The sequence below is a fragment of the Benincasa hispida genome, chromosome 5 (genome assembly GCF_009727055.1).
Source record: "Benincasa hispida cultivar B227 chromosome 5, ASM972705v1, whole genome shotgun sequence".
NCBI lineage: Eukaryota > Viridiplantae > Streptophyta > Magnoliopsida > Cucurbitales > Cucurbitaceae > Benincasa > Benincasa hispida.
The window spans coordinates 21,354,640-21,374,444 of NC_052353.1; the positions used below are offsets into that span (position 1 = coordinate 21,354,640).

Genomic DNA, 19,805 nt, shown 5'->3' on the forward strand with positions numbered 1-19,805 from the left:
CCCGTTAGATTCCTTAGAATTTTTAGCAAAAAGCTTCACGTAGCTCACTTACTAATGAAACTATCACCAACAAAACAACATTACTAGTAAGATGATCATTATGAGCCGAAGATCATCCTTATGAGCGAGATTATACCACTTCTAGCGAGATTTTTGGACTTTTTCAGCGAGATGGGTAACTTTTAGCAAGATTGTGGACTTTTCCAGCGAGATTTGGACTTCTAGAGAGATCTTCATCCTTAACGAGATCCTCCTCTTCCTTAACTCACTTCTCGGCTCTCACTCATTCTTATCTCTCACTCGCTCTCGCTCATTTTCTTATCTCTCACTCGCTCTCGCTCATTTTCTTTATCTCTCGCTCGCTCTCGCTCACTATGGTGAGCTAACCTGCTTAATCTTCCCAAGCAGTTGCCTGCTTACGCACCGATTCCCTGTTTCAACTTCAAAATTCATAACTCAAAATTCAGGACTCTTCTATAAGAAATTTCCTTCTACAAACATGTTTAGAATTGATTAAACTTTCTTACCTCTAAATATCAGCCGAAAATTTCTTGTAGTTTGTCCTGGAACTTCCAACTCTTCATTTCGGCCTCTGAATTAATCCGAGAATCTGCCCCTTCTACAAATTCTTCACTTTTTTCTATTCTTCATGTGAATCTTTCTCCTCAAAAACAACCTCAAAAAAGCTAGATTCTCCCATCTTTCGAAATGGCATCAATCTCACTTAATTTTTTCAAGTCATTTTCCAAAATCGAGCTTCTGAATTTCCTTCCCATTTATACTTCCTTCTGCCTCCCTTGTTCAAGGGCCAAACTGCCACTTCATCCAGCACTTAGTTGCTTCTGGCCAATTCCCATTATCGAGTTTCTTCAATTAATTTGTTTTTCCTTCCCTTCCTCCTAACCCACATTAGACCTTCGCCTCATAATATAAATTTAGCGTGCATCGCATACTCCATCGTCTAATGCCAGCATCTATCGTCTAGCACCCAATGTCTATCGTCTAGCACCCACGTCTATCATCTAGTGCCCAACGTCTATCGTCTAGCACCCAATGTCCATCGTCTAGTGCTCAACGTCTATCGTCTAGTGCTCAACGTCTATCGTCTAGTGCTTGTCATGCAGCTCATTGTCTAAGCACTGATGTCGATTTTGCATGCCAATGCCCCATCACTTAGCGCTATTGTCCAAAGTATAGAGCTATCGTTAGCAAGATCCTTCGTATCATCTAGTTGCATCGTTTGGCTCCATGCAATTACTACACGATTGCCCTCGCCGCCTACACGATCGCCTACCTCATCGTGTAGTGTCGTTCACTTACTAGACAATTGCATACCCAATCGTATAGCGCCGCTTATTGCTACACGATCGTTCTACGCTTTTGCTCGCTCACACTTGAGGCTACTGCAAAGCCTTATCAACGCATCATGCCTTTCAACCCATGCGTTCATCCTTAGTACCAACACATAGTTTACCCTGCCTTCAACACTTAACCTCTACAAAGCCTTGGTTGCTACACACACAACCCCATGCATCCACACCTCTCCATCAACGCATGCCTACACTTTGCTTCCATACTTTTAGCAAATTTTCGCTTGTTATATATTATCTAAAACTCACGTTGACTAAGTATATTTTCTAACATTTAGAATTTTCTTCCTCCATTGGCCTACCTTCTTTACCTCCTTTCATAATTTTACTTAACACGCTTGTTAGTCACTTATGTAGGAAAAATGGAGTACGGGGTGACAGTGAAAAGCGCGGAAACGGACCAGGGATTAAGAATGATGAAAAAAAGTCGTGTGCCGAGACAGTTTTGTGAACGAAGCTCGTTTGGGTGCCCCAAAACAGTCCTCGAGGCCTAGGGGCCCACTTTTCGTCGCGAACCATTCGGCGCGAAAACGAATCCAAGGGTTAAGAACTATGAAAAAAAGGCTGTGTGCTAGACAGTTTTGTGATACGGAGCTTATTTTAGTGCCCTAAACAGCCCCCAGGGCCCCATGGGGGTGTCACGGGGCTCGTGGCTTGGGTTGTCGCAGGGCCTCCCTGAGGTTTTTTCGGGCCCTGCTGGGTGTCGCAGGGCTGCCACGAGGCCCAATTTTGTGCGCAAACCTTCCATCACGGAAAAAGCCGTTGAAAACAGACCCAAGGGTTAAGAACTATGAAAAAAACACTGTGTGTGCCAGACGGTTTTGGGAAACGGAGCTCATTTTGATGCCCCAAACGGTCCCCGAGGCTTCGAAGCCCACTTTTGTGCCCGAACCTTCTGGGCGCGAATGTCAAACCCCATACTCTATTTTTCCTACAAAATGAGTAACAAGCATGTTAAGTAAGTTATTGAAAGGAGGTAAAGAAAGTAGGAAAATGGAGGAAGAAAATTCTAAGTATTAGAAATACTTAGTCAGGTGAGTTTTTAGATAATACAACAAGTAAAAAATTTCTAAATATGGAAGAAAAGTGTAGCATGCATTGATGGAGAAGTGTGGACGCATGAGGTTGCGTGTGTAGCAAGCAAGCTTGTAGAGGCTAAGTGTTGAGGCCTGATAAACTATTACGTTGGTACTAAGGTAGAACGCATGATGCGTTGGTAAGGCATGCGACAACATCTCTCTTTCTTTTTTGTCTATCATCTAGTGCCCAACGTCTATCGTCTAGCACCCAATGTCCATCGTCTAGTGCTCAACGTCTATCGTCTAGTGCTCAACGTCTATCGTCTAGTGCTTGTCATGCAGCTCATTGTCTAGCACTGATGTCGATTTTGCAGTGCCAATGCCCCATCACTTAGCGCTATTGTCCAAAGTATAGAGCTATCGTTTAGCAAGATCCTTCGTATCATCTAGTGCATCGTTTGGCTCCATGCAATTACTACACGATTGCCCATCGCCCGCCTACACGATCGCCTACCTCATCGTGTAGTGTCGTTCACTTACTAGACAATTGCATACCCAATCGTATAGCGCCGCTTATTTGCTACACGATCGTTCTACGCTTTTGCTCGCTCACACTTGAGGCTACTGCAAGCCTTATCAACGCATCATGCCTTTCAACCCATGCGTTCATCCTTAGTACCAACACATAGTTTACCCTTGCCTTCAACACTTAACCTCTACAAGCCTTGGTTGCTACACACACAACCCCATGCATCCACACCTCTCCATCAACGCATGCCTACACTTTGCTTCCATACTTAGCAAATTTTCGCTTGTTATATTATCTAAAACTCACCGTTGACTAAGTATTATTTCTAACATTTAGAATTTTCTTCCTCCATTGGCCTACCTTCTTTACCTCCTTTCATAATTTTACTTAACACGCTTGTTAGTCACTTATGTAGGAAAAATGGAGTACGGGGTTGACAGTGAAAAGCGCGAAAACGGACCCAGGGATTAAGAATGATGAAAAAAAGTCGTGTGCCAGACAGTTTTGTGAACGAAGCTCGTTTGGTGCCCCAAACAGTCCTCGAGGCCTAGGGGCCCACTTTTCGTCGCGAACCATTCGGCGCGAAAACGAATCCAAGGGTTAAGAACTATGAAAAAAAGGCGTGTGCTAGACAGTTTTGTGTACGGAGCTTATTTAGTGCCCTAAACAGCCCCCAGGGCCCCATGGGGGTGTCACGGGGCTCGTTGGGTTGTCGCAGGGCCTCCCTGAGGTGTTTTCGGGCCCTGCTGGGGTGTCGCAGGGCTGCCACGAGGCCCAATTTTTGTGCGCAAACCTTCCATCACGAAAAAGCCGTGAAAACAGACCCAAGGGTTAAGAACTATGAAAAAAACATGTGTGGCCAGACGGTTTTGGGAACGAGCTCATTTTGATGCCCCAAACGGTCCCCGAGGCTTCGAAGCCCACTTTTTGTGCCCGAACCTTCTGGCGCGAATGTCAACCCCATACTCTATTTTTCCTACAAAAATGAGTAACAAGCATGTTAAGTAAGTTATTGAAAGGAGGTAAAGAAAGTAGGAAAATGGAGGAAGAAAATTCTAAGTATTAGAAATACTTAGTCAGGTGAGTTTTCAGATAATACAACAAGTAAAAAATTTGCTAATATGGAAGAAAAGTGTAGCATGCATTGATGGAGAAGTGTGGACGCATGAGGTTGCGTGTGTAGCAAGCAAGGCTTGTAGAGGCTAAGTGTTGAAGGCCTGATAAACTATTACGTTGGTACTAAGGATGAACGCATGATGCGTTGGTAAGGCATGCGACAACCTATGTCTTGAGAGGTTAGGAAAGTGTGCGGCAACATTATGCGATGGCACTATGCTGCAATGCTATGCGATGGTGCTATGCAGCAAACAGTACTAGACGATGAGCTAGGCAATGAGACAAACCATGGGGATGCATGGTGAAACATCGTGCGTTACTAAGGCTTAACGCATGGTTGATATGATAAGACAGCTATGTGAGGCAAGGACATGCGTTGGCTTAGGTATGCGACCAAAGAAGGGACGTAATAGCCTCTAGTAAGCTATGCGTAGCCAGGGTGGTGATGCATTGAGGAGGTATGCGGCATGTGGTGATAGCGTTGGCTAGGGAGCTGACACTTGCATCGATAACCAAGAGGGAAAGAATCATCTTGGTGATTGATCAGCTAAGCCAGCTGTCATACTCAGGTTTGATATATCCTTTAAGATGAAGGTTGGCAGCTTGATGTTAAAAGGAGAACATATAGCTGTTGATTAAAAAAGAGAAGCTCGACTTCAAGAAGAAGGTTGGGAGTTCACTTATGTAAAGGAAGTAATTTCAGAGCCATTCAAACCCTGAGTATGTCTAGTTCCTGAGGTTGAAATGCCGGATGGGAGATTCTAGCGGAATCGAGCTGGAGGTTGAATTCTCGGTAAGTTGGGCCAGTCTTGATAATTTGAAGGATTCAGCACAAACCACGAGGAATTCTGATCTAAATATTTTCAGTTAAGCTTCTTGAGAAAAAGGCCTGGAAAATTAGTAATTAAAATTGTTAAGTTAAATTTGGAATCTTGAGAGCAAGCATGGCAGCACTTGGGTTGAACAAGCAAGCAGCTTTAAGGGCTTGAAACGATGATGTTGAGCCGCATGTGTTTGGAGGTTGTTGAATTGGTCAAGGACGCGCTGAGGAAGATTAGACTATGCAATGCATATTGAAGCCGTAAGCAAAAGGTTGCATTGGAGTTTATGGGCGCAACTAGATGAACACATGGGGCATGCGTTGATATGCCACAAAATGGGTGCATGAGCTGAACGATGGGCGCAACCAAACGAATGCATGGGGCATGCGTTGATGTGCCACAAGATGGGCGCATGAGCTGAACGATGGGCGCAACCAGACAAATGCATGGGGCATGCGTTGATGTGCCACAAGATGGGCGCATGAGCTAAACGATGGGTGCAACCAGACGAACGCATGGGGCATGCATTGATGTGCCACAGGATGGGCGCATGAGCGGAACAATGGGCGCAACTTGCTATGCGATAGGCCATGCGATGGGCAATAGGTGTGAGCTGAAGGCTTGGTCGCATAGGAGGCTTGAAGGCCTACGCAAGGCATGGACGCATGGTAATGAAGTTGCTGCCTAGTCAAGTTAAGGCCTAAGAATTTGGCTAAAGTGTTCAACGCACAGTAAGCATACACATGAAGAGGATTGCCAAAGACTGTGAGTGACTCCAAATGCTTTAAATGTTTTAAGTAAATTGCTAATGCTTATGAATATTTAGCAATGCATGTTTACTAAAAGCTATTTATGACAACTATTCTCAATAGTTACCAAGCAATACATCACACATTAATGTTATACTTATGCTATGCTTTTCAATGACCATGAGGATGCATTAGTATAGAATATTTTTGGGCAACTAAGTCATTAAGAGATACGAATATGTAAGTTGAGTATGAGTAGCTCAGTACTGAAGTACACGGAGATGCTACTGAAGCTCAGTCTTAGAAATTGAATAGCTTAGTACTGAAATACACGGAGAAGGTACTGAAGCTTTGTCTTAGAATGTGAATAGCTCGATACTGAAGTACACGGAGAAGGTATCCGAGCAGCTCGATACTGAAGTACACGGTAAAGGTATCTGAGTAGTAGTACCCAAGGTATGACAATACTTAAACTAGAATCACATGAATGTAAGAAAAGTTGTTATTGGTAGTGTCAAGATCATTCCACATTAGCTATGGATTGACGTTAGGGAATTGAGTAAAGGTTCTCTCTCAACTAAGGATACAAATTATGTTTTTAGGAAGTGAGCAAAAGGGCCACTCTAGACAAATAGAATAAGGCATAGTCTAACAAAGTAAGAAAAGTGCTATGTGATGTTGATGATGACATGAATAATAGTTGCCAAGTTTATGTTTTCAGTTAAAGCTTTCAGTCTTAATATCAAATTTATGTATGAAAATTATGATTTAAATGTTAGTCACTCATTGGGCTTTTAGCTCATGTTTTCAAATGATTTCCTTTCAGGTAGCGGTGAGTTCCCAAAATACTTCTCTACTGTTGCTCTGCCACTTAAAGAGTTAGGTTGAAGGAAGCTAATTGAAGACCTGTAATAGTACACATGTGTCTGTCAGATAGGGACTAGTATCCTAGATAGGGCTCATTAAGTTGTAATATTCATATATGAAATGCTATAAAACCCTGTAATGTAAATGTGTTAAGTTCTGAGTTAATTTGTTTAGTATATTGATGAAATGCACGTATTTAGGTTTTGAGCAAATTCAAAAGGTTAGATAGGCAGTAAGTGCTAGCAAAAGGAGTTGTAACTACTGCAATCACCACTCCATCAAGATTCAGAGGGTAATCTGGAGTGAGGTGTGAAAGCAAAAATGCGCGAAAAGGGACCCAGAGGTTAAGAACTATGATAAAAAGGCGTGTGTCAGACGGTTTTGCGAATGGAGCTCATTTGGTGCCCCAAACGGCCCCTTGGGACATGCACGGGTGTCGTGAGGCCTCGCTGGGGTGTCATCAGGCCCTGCTGGGGTGTCGTGAGCCTGCCACGGGGCCCAATTTTTGTTCACGAACCTTCCATCATGAAAAAGCACAAAGACGGACCTAGGGGTTAAGACTATAAAAAAAATCGTGTGTTAAACGGTTTTGGGAACGGAGCTCGTTTGGTGCCCCAAACGGCCCCCGGAGCCACGGGGCCCACTTTTTGTGCCGTACCTTCTGGCGCGAAAATGCACAAAACGAAACCAGGGGTTAAGAACTATGAAAAAAAGTCGTGTGCCAGACGGTTTTGCGAACGGAGCTCATTTGGTGCCCCGAACGGCCGTGGGGCATTGCGGGCTGCCCACCGGGGGCCATTTTTTGTGTGTGAACCTTTCAGAGCGATAAAGCGCGGAAAAACGTACCAGAGGGAATGATGAAAAAAAGTCATGTGCCAGATGGTTTTGCCGAAACGAAGCTTGTTTGGTGCCCCAACGGCCACGGGTCGTGGGGCCCACTTTTTATTGCCCGAACCTTTCGGTGCGAAAATGCCACAAAAACGAAACTAGGGTTAATGACTATGAAAAAAAGGTGTGTGCCAGACAGTTGCAAACGAAGCTCGTTTGGTGCCCAACCGGCCCCCTAGGGGTGTCACGAGGCCCAACGTTGGTGTCGTGGGGCCTCGTTGGGTGATAACTTATAGAAATACAAGTTATTTATGCTGCCTTATCTAGATATTGCAACCATAAGAGAGTAAATATGCATCGATTATATGAAAATTAGCTAAGAAATACAATAATTACAAACTATCGCAATTACACCCACTAACACTATAAAGATGGTAGAAAAGGATATTTCTACTTTGTTTTGCAGGAAACCAAGTCACCTGCTTGCGATCAAGGCTCAAAGAGAAACTGAACAACGCATCTCCGTCGCATTGTGCCCATCAATCAATAATGAAGAGACGATTAACGCAATGACGGCACAATGCGACAGTCGATCCAGAGCTGAACTCTAGCCACATGCGGTAATAAAAACAACACCGCATGTAGGCACACGATCGAAAGATGAAAACGAGCAACGCAAACGCGGAGGATTTTGACACGTGTACAACTAACCGTTGTGCATATTCGACAGACTGATTACATAACAGAAGGAATATTTATTCCACCATTTTCGAAATTTCCATAACAATAAGTGGGGTCCACAAGTCAAGAGTCAAAGCTTTTCACCTATAAATACCCTCATAGACTTCACTGCAAAGATATACTTGATATGAGGGATATTCTGATACGAGGCTATTGAGAGAAAGGCTGGGTTGAGTGCTGATCGAAAAAAAATCTAGGAAGAAAAGAGACAAGGCCGAGAGGTGAGTCTCAATGTGATTCTGCCAAGTCCCCGTCGTGAAGCTCTATGCTTAGATCCCTGCTACCGATTGAGCAAACCTAAGAGGGAAGCTCATCCTTCCACACGATCCATATGCCGGGAAGCAAACTCTCCATCCAGATCAGTACCAAGACATTGGTGCTTATTTGTATTTGTTTCTAACTCTATTCATCAATTGTATTCCATGTTCTTAATCTCTTCATTCACACCATGTATTAGACGCTAAGTAGTATTATTGAATGTCTTGATCATTTTCATCTCCACTTTTTTGTCTACTTCCATTCCTCCATTTATCGTTTTCTCCACCAAGTTTTCTTAATCCCTTGGTGATTAATATGAATTAAACGAGTAACTTAATCTATGCTAAAGAATAAATGTGTTTAGCTAACGCATGCTAGACGACATCTTCACCTGTGAGAGCAGAAGTGAAGATGCCATTCTAATCTGTTGAGAGAAGGTTAGAAGAATATGTTAACTAAAGCAAGTAGTACTTCCAGAAATAGATGCAACCTTGCGTTCATTACGTTCATCCCTGTTTCACCACAGAGATATGGGAACGCGCCCAATCACCGAGAGGTGTATGCCAAGGGAAAAGCTGAACCGTACTTATATCTTTAACGATTAAGGAACTTGCGATGTTTATATTAGTTATCTTTTCTCTTTCTGCTTCGCACATAAGACTTGCCACCGCATAACACGATCTTTGTATAATCTTCATAGTCAGCCTCAACCTTGGTATCTTGTATCATGTAACGTGTATCCTGTATCATCATAGCTTAGGTTTATTTTATCGCATTTTATCTTATCACAATTTACTTTATTATCGCATTTTATTGCTTATCTTTACTTTATCGCATTTTTAAATACCTGTACACACAACCTTTTTATAAATTGAAAAACCCCCGGTTGCATATATCACAAATATAACACATATAACCTAAAATAGTCCCTGTGTTCGACCTTGGATCACACCGAGAAACTTGCGGTGGAATTATACTTGGTTCCAATGCAAGGAAACATGTGACAACGCACAACATGCTACAAGAACATTCATTAATAACCATATCTAGAAGTAGTATCACATAGAGAAAATAAAGTCATCATTCATCCATGCGTTGTATGACATAAGATTAGAATACATTGTACGTCAACAAGTATATGACTTATTTTTAGCGTTACAAGTTTATGTAGTGCATCATTGTATTCTACAATTTATGCTTCATCAAGTTTATGGCACCGTTGTCGGGGATTGGTTAACGATTATTGTTTGAGTATGTTTGTGGTATTTTGCAGGATAGATATCGTTGTACTGGCTGTTCAATGCGGAGAGCAGTCTGATAGTTTATGAGTACTGGTACCAAACCAGAATTTGAAGCTGACCCTAAGATCGAGCGTACCTTTCATGCACGGGCACGTCAGAATTGGATAAGGCGAAAAAACCAGGTAGTATGGCAGATAATAATGACAATACGGTTCCCGTAGGAAATCAAGGGTTGTACGACCAGCGTAGGATCCTGTTTTCCTGGCTGCTGATCGCAACATTCTCATGAGGAACTACGTGGCACCCAACTTGTACGACTTTTTTCCTGGAAATTTGTGGCCTATTGTTGAGGAGAATGCAAGGTTCGAAATAAAATTGATCATGCTACAAATGATCCAGAACGCAATGCAATTTGGGGGTCTGCAAGGTGAAGACCCGCATGCCCACTTGACCAGTTTTGTCGAAATGTGCGGCAACTTCTCATTACTTGACGTTACCTTGGAAAGTATTAGACTGTACTTGTTCCCTTACACCTTGAGGGATGAAGCCAAGAGGTGGGCTCACTCACTGAAGCCGAATGAGATTACATCATGGGATCAACTGGTGGAGCGATTCATGAAGAAGTTCTTCTCGTTGGCCGTCAAGACAAGACGATGAAAGGATGTTCTAAACTTTGAGCAAATGGAAAATGAGACCCTGAGCACCACCTGGGTGCGATTTCAAAGATTGGTGAAGAACTGCCCGCATATCGGGATACGCGATTGCATTTTGATGGAGACATTTTATAACGGTTTGAATAGATCGACGCAGGTTTTTGCTAACACCTCCGTAGCAGGAGGTTTTATGGACAAGATGTATACTGAGGCCAAGGTCATCCTTGACCGCATATCACGAAACATGGATGACTGGATTGATGATGGTTATGGAGGCAGAGGCACTGAAAGAAGAAAGAACGAAATTGCCATTGTCCCTACAGAGACAATGACCACATTGGCCGTCTAGATGGCCGCGATGACCTCCATACTCCAATCGATGGCAATCAATCAAGGAGCCATCTCCCAACAATCAACGGTACCTGCTACACTAGCTCAAGTGGCCGCAATAAGTTGCGTTAATTGTGAAGGGGCTCATGTAGCAGAAATGTGCCCATCGAATATCCAACAAGTATGCGCCATCCAAAATAACCTCTTCACTAACACCTACAATCCTAGCTGGAGGAGCCATCCTAATTTCGATTGGGGAGGTAATCCTAACCAAGGGGGGCCAATCAACCATCAAAGTGGCAGTCGAGGGAACCCTTCTTTTCACCATAACTCGAACTAAGGGAACCCAAGGCAATCGCATAACTAGCAACCTTCATCTTCAAATACCTCTGGAAGCTCATTGGAGGCCCTGCTAAAACAATATATGGATAAAAATGACGCAGTGACGCAGACGTAGGCGTCTTCAATTCGAAACCTAGAGATCCAAGTGGGCCAACTGGCATCTGAGTTGAGAAATAGAGCACCAAGAACGTTGCCCAGTAACTCTGAAGCCCCAGGTTCTAATGGAAAGGAGCAATGTCCCCAGGACATTGGGTAGGCAAGCTAGACCGCCTGCAGATATGTGGATTGCGCTCATTCAAAGAAACGCGTCTTCCGGTCCATATCTCACATCTATGTTTAAATGCTTTCTTTAAATTATTGAATTTCTAAATTTTGTCTTTACTGCTTCATTTAATTCGTATCATGACTTTATGGCTTTATTCTTCATTTATTTCCCTTGCATTTATTTTTGTACCGTCTTTAATTCTTTTAACTGTTCTGTCATTAATGCATTATTCTTTAAATGGTGAATGAATGAGAAATAAAGAGAAATTTATTGCCGCAAGTCATGGAAACTTGCGTTGATGAAATATAATAATAATAATAATAATAATAATAATAAAATAATCAACAACCAGTATGCAAGGCAATAATGGACACATCTTGAACCAATAAGATACGCTTTGCGTTCATCCAACTCAACTGTGTTGAGCCGAGGGGTGTGTTGTGCACGTATGTAATCTGCGCCCGTTCTTAGCTAAAACGTACTATGTCGAGGTAGTGTTGCACCAGTAGAAATCTGTCTCTTATACACATCTAGATGTGTATAAGAGACAGGCGTTAAGGAGTGTGTTGTGCTTGTATGTGTTCTTTGCTCATCCTTAGCAAAAATGCACTATGTTGAGGTAGTGTTGCGCTGGTAGAAATGTCGTGCGCCCGATCCTCCAGAAATGTGTTTAGTTAAGGGGTGTGTTGCAGGGATGCATGCGTTGTTACCCGTCCTCTACGAAGATACATTTGCGTTGGTGAGCACATTGCATTAATCTTTTCCATGTGTCCATTCGAATAAAACATTAAAGAAAATTCTTTTGCATTTGAGAAGTCCAATCATTTCATATTCCAAAGAAATGATGAATCTGCAGATGAAAGGACATTTTTCTAAAATTTCATAAATGAGGGAAGTTTGAACGACGGGCCTTTTGAATATCTCGAGGCCTGCCACTGCAAAAATTGCATTGGGCCCACTAAGGTCCAACCTATAAATAGGAGCTTCCCCCATTTGTGAACATTTTACCTCTTTTTGCAAACTGAAAACCCTAGCGCCCACTGCATACAGAGCTTTATTCTTCCCAGAAACCAAATGTTTTCCCAATTCTTTCAAACCAAGCATCCATGGCCGACCAAGCTTCCCAACCCTCTGCCTCACCCTCAACCCCTTCAAATGACCAAATCGCCATGCGAGAGGCAGCATTCCTTACTGCTAGTCTCAAACTTGCTGCCCAACCCTACACCATCCTTAGAATCGCTGGTAGACCCCATAGAAACCCTAGAATTGTCAGACCTCCTCAGTTCAAGAGGGGGTAAAGCACTGAAAGCACCCCACTTCCAACTCCAGCCATCTCAACTGAGAGCGAGAAGAAGAGATGCGATGACACAGAGGTGTTTGGTAACATTCTGAGTAATTTGGAGCAAGGAGGAGGATTACCCGAGGTAGGGGTTGTAAACCAACCTCTGTCTATGGAGGAGGTGACGGTGGCGGTGACTGAAGAAGTTGTGGTGGTGGAGGAAGTGGTGAATGAAGAAGAGACAAGAAGAGGCACTCTGGCCTTAGAGACTCCTGAGGTGACTGCCAATGCAGAAACCTATGATAGACCCTCCAGAGTTTCGGTGGAGGAGATTGCGGTGGCTGAAGTTGCGATGGAGGAGGTTACGGTAGAGACGCAACTAGAGGTAGTTGGGGAGAAAAAGAAGAAGAAAAGAAAAGGGAAAAAGGCTGTAGAAGGTAAGTCTTCTCATCATTGCAAGGAGAAAAAGAATAAAGAAAAGCATGATGACGAAGATGAAGAAGCCAAGAAGGAAAGGAAGAGAAAAGAGAAGGAAGAAATAAGAGAGCACCGGCTTGAGGAAAGGCGCCTAAGGAAAGAAGAAGAAAAGAAGATGAGGACTGCAAGCCTCGAGAAGGATGGAGAATCAACCTCCGTAAGGGAGGACAGGTAGGAAATAGCACAATTAATGGAGTTGGCGCAACTGGAAACAACGCAATTGGTTACGATCGACGAAGGTGAAGAAGGAGAAGGTACCCCCCTGATGCGGCGTCGCAGGGAAAATGTGCCGCAAGGGTCTACTATTAACCCTCAAAGATTGATCATCGCATTAGAAGAAGATGAAAGGAGAAGAAAGAGAAGAGAAAGAAGAAGAGAAGAAGAAGAAGGAAGAAGAGGAGAGAAGATTGAGAGAAGAGAAGGAAAAGAAGCGCGAAGCTAACAAGCATCGCTTGAAAAAGAAGAAGGGTAAAGAACTTGCAGAATACGAGAAGAAGGAACAACACAAAGAGTGGGAGAAAAGACAAAGGCAAGCACCCGCCTTGTTTTGGCCAAAGAAAAGGGCAAGGCAATCGCGGAGAGTAGTGAGCCCGCATTGGCAAGGAAACGTCTATCGAAGAGAAAAGAAAATGATGACATGTTGATAGAGATGGGCTTCTATCCTGTGCCAACGCCACTACCAGACCTCATCACAAGTGTGATCGTGGAACATGGTTGGGACTCTTTTTGTCAATGCCCATCCATTATTGTTCCAAAGGTAGTGAAAAACTTCTACCGCGGGCGTCTACATGGAACCAGGGATGCGGTGACCTTCAAAGGGGAGACGGTGTCCTTCAACGTAAGGGACATCAATGAGTTGTACCAGATGAGGGATAACTCAGATGTGTCGGGCAACAAAATCATTGATGATCCCATGGAGCAGCAGATGGAGGATGCGCTGCAAATATTAACGCAACCAGGCACAAAGTGGTCGGTTTCACTCAAAGGCATCCGTACCTTGGCATCCAAGTCATTGCTCCCGGAGGGAAGGCTTTGGGTCTACTTAGTCAAGAAGCAGCTGATCCCAATGACGCATGATAAGACGATTTCAAGGGATCACGTGATGGTCACTACTGCATCGCGTGTGGCATTCCAATCGATGTGAGGCAGTTGATTGCAAGACAGCTTCGAGCATTGGTGGGGCACATCAGAGGGAAATACATCTTCCCATGGACTGTCTGAAGTCTATGCATGTCAATGGGTGTAGGCATTGATGAAGAGCCCATGAACGAAGTCCACGGCCTCATCAACATCAAGATTCTGAGGATGCTCCTCAAGGACTCCCCACACTGCCCAGAGCTCCCTATAAAAAGGCCTGCCATTGACTTGGATGCGCCAAAGAAGCCCAAGCCTAAGAGACAGCGCAGAGATGATAAAGGGAAAGAAGAGGTCCAAGAATCACCAATGCATGATCCAGAACCTGTGGACCCCTTACCCTTAATAATCCGCCCTCCAAGCCCTCCAACTCCACCCGCACAACCTTCTTCTCCACTCCATGAACACTTTTCCAATCTTCTCCTCGTTCCAAATTCTCCAACTGTTTAACCGGTAGACCTAACTTCACCTTCAGCATCATCACCGCAACATTCCATCCCACCGCCGCATGTTGATGACCCACACGATTTGGGTGAAGGCACCTCTGCCCAACCTCAAAACGTTGCTAACAAGACATCGCAGGCAAAACCCTCCATCACCTCCCTAGCTGCTGAGTTAGCAGAAATGCGATCACTTCTGGCCTAACAACAACAACCTCTCTTCCAATAGTAGCAACTCTTCGCTCAACAACACGCCTACTTTGACCAGCGATTTGAGGCGGTAATGGAACAAGTTTATAATATTCAGCACAGTTCAGTACTGCCACGTCAAGGGAGGCACTGATCAATATACATCCCAACACTCATACGATCAACCGCCACCAAAGACAACTTGCAGAGTGCAACCATGAGACTTCAATTTTCTCACAGCCTATCTTCATGGTCCCTTAGTGCCTCCTCATCTCAAGCAGCACTTGCTTTTTGAAGAAACTTCTTTTGCATCACCTCAAAACCCTCCTTCAGACCCTCCGTCTCCTCAACAATAATCCTTACATTTTGTATAGTTTGTTAATATTCAATATGAATGAGTACATATTCACTCTATTTGTCTGTGCCTTTTTCTTTATCATCCTTTTTCAATATTTGTAATGTTCTTAATCTTTTATTTTTGCGATCTTTATTACGCTGCCATGATGTATAATATGTTTATACTTAGAAACATTTCCCATACTTTACCTTTTATCTTTCAAAGTTCTGCTCAAACCTTCTTTTTGAAATTTTTTCTAAGTGTTTGTCTAGTCTATCCAAACAACGCAATGAAGACCTTGCACATCTCTAAATTTGGGGGTGGGGAAGGTCTGAGCAGATGAGATCAAGAATATGCGGTCATTAAGAAAATGCGTTCATTTTCTATAAAAGTTCATTTTCTATAAAATAATAATAATAATAATAATAAAATTTATACAAAACTCCAATGTCAGCGCAAGGGAAAACCTTAAAAACATTCCCAACCTGATAAGAGTTTAGTTGTGAAAGGAGCCTGCTCGTAGTTGGATGTTCGCATGACAATCGTGGGAGCAAGCCAAAACGAAGGTGGGTTTCCAAGAATAATGTTGTATGGAAAGAAAAGATAAAAAGAAAAAGAAAAATAAAAGAATGCAAGAGACAACTCCTCTGAATATCATGAGTTAAAGTTAAAATTGGCACACAACCGTGGTTGGATGTTCGCATAACACCCGTGGGAAAAATCCAAAACGAAGGGTGTAACCATGAGCAACAGTCTCTAATAAATGACGCAAAGATTTGACCACCGCATATAGACGCATCAAGTTGTTTTGACAAAGAAGAGGTAAACATTCTATTTTAAAACTAGAAAAGCATTTTTGAGTAGAAATTTGTTATATAAAAGAATAAAGTAGGGCTTTGTTAAGAATTAGCAAGGATAGGAGGAAATTGCGTTGTCAAGTAATGTGCCTACATGTAACATTTGGAGCAACCAATCGACGTAAAAATATAGGATAAGAATTGAGCAGTATTGCCTTAGTAGAAGATATGCTTAAGGACAAGTATATATCTAAATTTGGGGGTATGATAACTTGTAGAAATACAAGTTATTTATGCTGCCTTATCTAGACATTACGGCCAAAAGAGAGTAAATATGCTTCGATTGTATGAAAATTAGTTGAGAAATACAATAATTATAAATTATCGCAATTACACCCACTAACACCATAAAGATGGTAGAAAATGATATTTCTACTCTATTTTGCAGGAAACCAAGTCACCGTTTGCAATCAAAGCTCAAAGAGAAACTGAACAACGCATCTTCATCGCATTGCGCCCATCAATCAACAATGAAGAGACGATCAACGCAATGACGGCGCAACGCGACAGTCGATCCAGAGCTGAACTCTAACCGCATGTGGTAATAAAAAAAAACACCGCATGCGGGCACACGATCGAAAGATGAAAACGAGCAACGCAAACGCGGAGGATTTTGACACGTGTACAACTAACCGTTGTGCATATTCGACGGACTGATTGCATAACAGAAGAAATATTTATTCCATCATTTTCGAAATTTCCATAAAAATAAGTGGGGTCCACAAGTCAAGAGTCAAAGCTTTTCACCTATAAATACCCTCATAGACTTCACTGCAAAGATATACTTGATACGAGGGATATTTTGATACGAGGCTATTGAGAGAGAGGCTGAGCTGAGTGCTGATTGAAAAAAAATCTGAGAAGAAAAAAGACAAGGTCGAGAGGTGAGTCTCAGTGTGATTCTGCCAAATCCCTGCCGTTAAGCTCTGTGCTTCGATCCCTGCTACTGGTTGAGCAAGCCTGAAAGGGAAGCTCATCCTTCCACACGATCCATATGTCGACAAGCGAACTCTCCATTCAGATCGGTGCTAAGACGTTGTTGCTCATTGGTATTTATTTCTAACTCTCATTCATCAACTGTATTCCATGTTCTTAATCTCTTCATTCACAATAATGTATCAGACGCTAAATAGTATTATTGAATGTCTTCATCATTGTCATATCCACTTTTCTGTGTATTTCTGTCTTTCCATGAATCGTTTTCTCCATGAAGTCTTCTTAATCCCTTGGTGATTAATATGAATTAAACGAGTAACTTAATATGTGCTAAAGAGATGAATATGTTTAGCTAAGGCATGCTAGACGGCATCTTCACCTGTGAGAGCAGAAGTGAAGATGCCATTTTAATCTGTCAAGAGAAGGTTAGAAGAATGCGTTAACTAAAGCGAGTAGTACTTCCAGAGATGGAAGCAACCTTGCGTTCATTACATTCACCCTTGTTTCACCACAGAGATGTGGGAACGCGGCTGATCACCGAGAAATGTATGCCAAGGGAAAAGCGAAACCGTACTTATGTCTTTAATGTAATTAAGGAACTTGCGATGTTTATATTAGTTATCTTTTCTCTTTCTGCTTCGCACATAAGACTTGCCATTGCATTACACGCTCTTTGTATAATCTTCACAGTCAGCCTCAACCTCGGTATCTTGTATCATGTAACCTATATCTTGTATCATCATAGCTTAGGTTTACTTTATCACAATTTACTTTATTATTGCATTTTTATCGCTTTACTTTACTTTGCTGCAATTTTAAATACATGTACACACAAACTTTTATAAATTGAAAAACCCTCGGTCGCATGTATCATAAATGTAACGCATGTAACCTAAAAAAATCCCTATGTTCGACCTCAGATCACACCAAGAAACTTGCGATGGAATTATACTTGGTTCCAACGCAAGGAAACTTGTGACAAAGCACAGCATACTACAAGAACATTCATTAATAACGCATATCTAGAAGTAGTATCGCATAAAGTAAATAAAGTCATCATTCATCCATGCGTTGTATGACATAAGATTAGAATACATTGTACGTCAACAAGTTTATGACTTATTTTTAGCATTACAAGTTTATGGCAGTGCATCATTGTATTCTACATTTTATGCTTCATCAAGTTTATGGCGCCGTTGCCGGGGAACTGGTTACAGGGACATGGACTTGAACCTTGCGTGCATCATCATTCTATGACTTTATATTATTTATAGCGTATCATTGGGCTGTCACAGGGCCTCTCTAGGGCATTACTAGGCACTGCTGGGGTGTCGCCAAGTCCTACTTGGGTGTCGCGGGGCTGCCACGAGGACCAATTTTTGTGCGCGAACCTTCCATCACGAAAAAGCGCGAAAACAGACCCAAATGTTAATAACTATGAAAGAACTTGTATGCCAGATGAATTTTGGGAACGGAGCTCATTTGGTGCCCCAGACGGCCCCGGGGCCCCAGGGCCACTTTTTTGTGCACGAACCTTCCAGCGCTAAAATGCGCGAAAACGAAACTAGGGTTAAGAACTATGAAAAAAAGTCGTGTACCAAACAGTTTTGCGAAGCGAGCTCGTTTGGTGCCCAAAACGTCCCTTGGGGCCCTATGGGCTGGCCTAAGAGGCCATTTTTTGTGGCGTGAACCTTTCGGAGCGAAAAGAACGAAAAACGGATCCAGGGGTTAAGAATGATGAAAAAAAAGTCGTGTGCAAATGGTGTTGCAAACGGAGGTCATTTGGTGCCCCAAACGGCCCCCGAGTCCATGGCACCCACTTTTTATGCCCCCTTCCGGTGCGAAAATGCGCGAAAACGGACCCAGGGGGTTAAGAACTATGAACAAAAAAAGGCGTGAAGCCAGACGGTTTCGCGAACGGAGCTCGTTTGGTGCCCCAAACGGCCCCCAGCACCCCACGGGGGTGTCGTGGGGCCTCGGTGGGGGTGTCGCAGGGCCTTGCTGAGGTGTCGCTGGGCCTCGCAGAGCCTCGTATCAATAGCAGTGGAAGCACAAGGATCACCTAAGCATTCAAATTCACTAATTTTTGCATAATATAAAGCATACTTCTGCAGAAAAAATGGGTTTCAAGGCATACCTCTTATAGAACTTCTTCAAAGCTCCATCTTCAGCTGCAATATTCTCCATATCTTGTTGTAGACCACCTCAAGATCTTCCCCACTATTCTCTTGGTGCTCTAGATTGAGTTGTGAGACTCAAAATAAGCTTGAATTAAGTGATGAAGGAGAAAAGCTCACTGCAACAACCTTTGTTGAAGAACCTTTCTTCAAACCAAATTTTCTCTCAAAATTCTGTAGATTGCATGCTCGATTTTTACTCAAATCTCTTCATTATATTGCAGAGCAACATGCAAAGAGAAGAGATGCATGAGTTGCAGCTCATGCTTGGAGAGTTAGTTGGTGATGGATAATGGAAAAATCCATTTTTCCATTTTGTATTTTATTTTCCAATTTTTCCAATTTTATCTAAAAATCAAATTTTGATTTAAAAATCTATTTGATTTTAAAAATGAAAAAATTAATTAATTTCATAAATTAATTATTAAAAAAAACTTAATTAATTTAATATCAAATATTAAATTAATTTTAACACATATCCATCTTTATATATTTAAATCATATTTAAATATATAAATTCTCATATTCTGTTTAATTCTAGAATTAAACATATAATTATATCTCATATAATTACTAATTCCCTTAATTCTAATTTGAACGTTTCAAATTAACTTATCACGATATTCTAGAGCTAATCCGTTATGAGCTAGTAGGGGGAGCTCACGGACCTACAAATCATGGGCTCCAACGATCAGAGATTAATTGGCTAAACTCAATAGACCAAATTAATCCTCATTCGTTAACTAATGGGTCATTCCACTAAAGCCCATAGTTGCACTCCCCTCACTTTAGATATATTATGTCCACATGATTTAACCATAATCAGCAAGTCGACCCTTCACAGGTTGTT

At 42.4% G+C, this 19,805-nt stretch overlaps 1 protein-coding gene across 1 annotated transcript; it reads left to right on the forward strand.

The window, feature by feature from the left end:
* Positions 1-12,235: 12,235 nt before the first annotated feature.
* Positions 12,236-13,060, forward strand: LOC120077254 (chromatin assembly factor 1 subunit A-like). Its single transcript, XM_039031149.1, has 2 exons — positions 12,236-12,371; positions 12,459-13,060. Exons 1-2 carry the CDS (start codon positions 12,236-12,238, stop codon positions 13,058-13,060), a joined length of 738 nt encoding a protein of 245 aa, XP_038887077.1.
* The last annotated feature ends 6,745 nt before the right edge of the window (positions 13,061-19,805 follow it).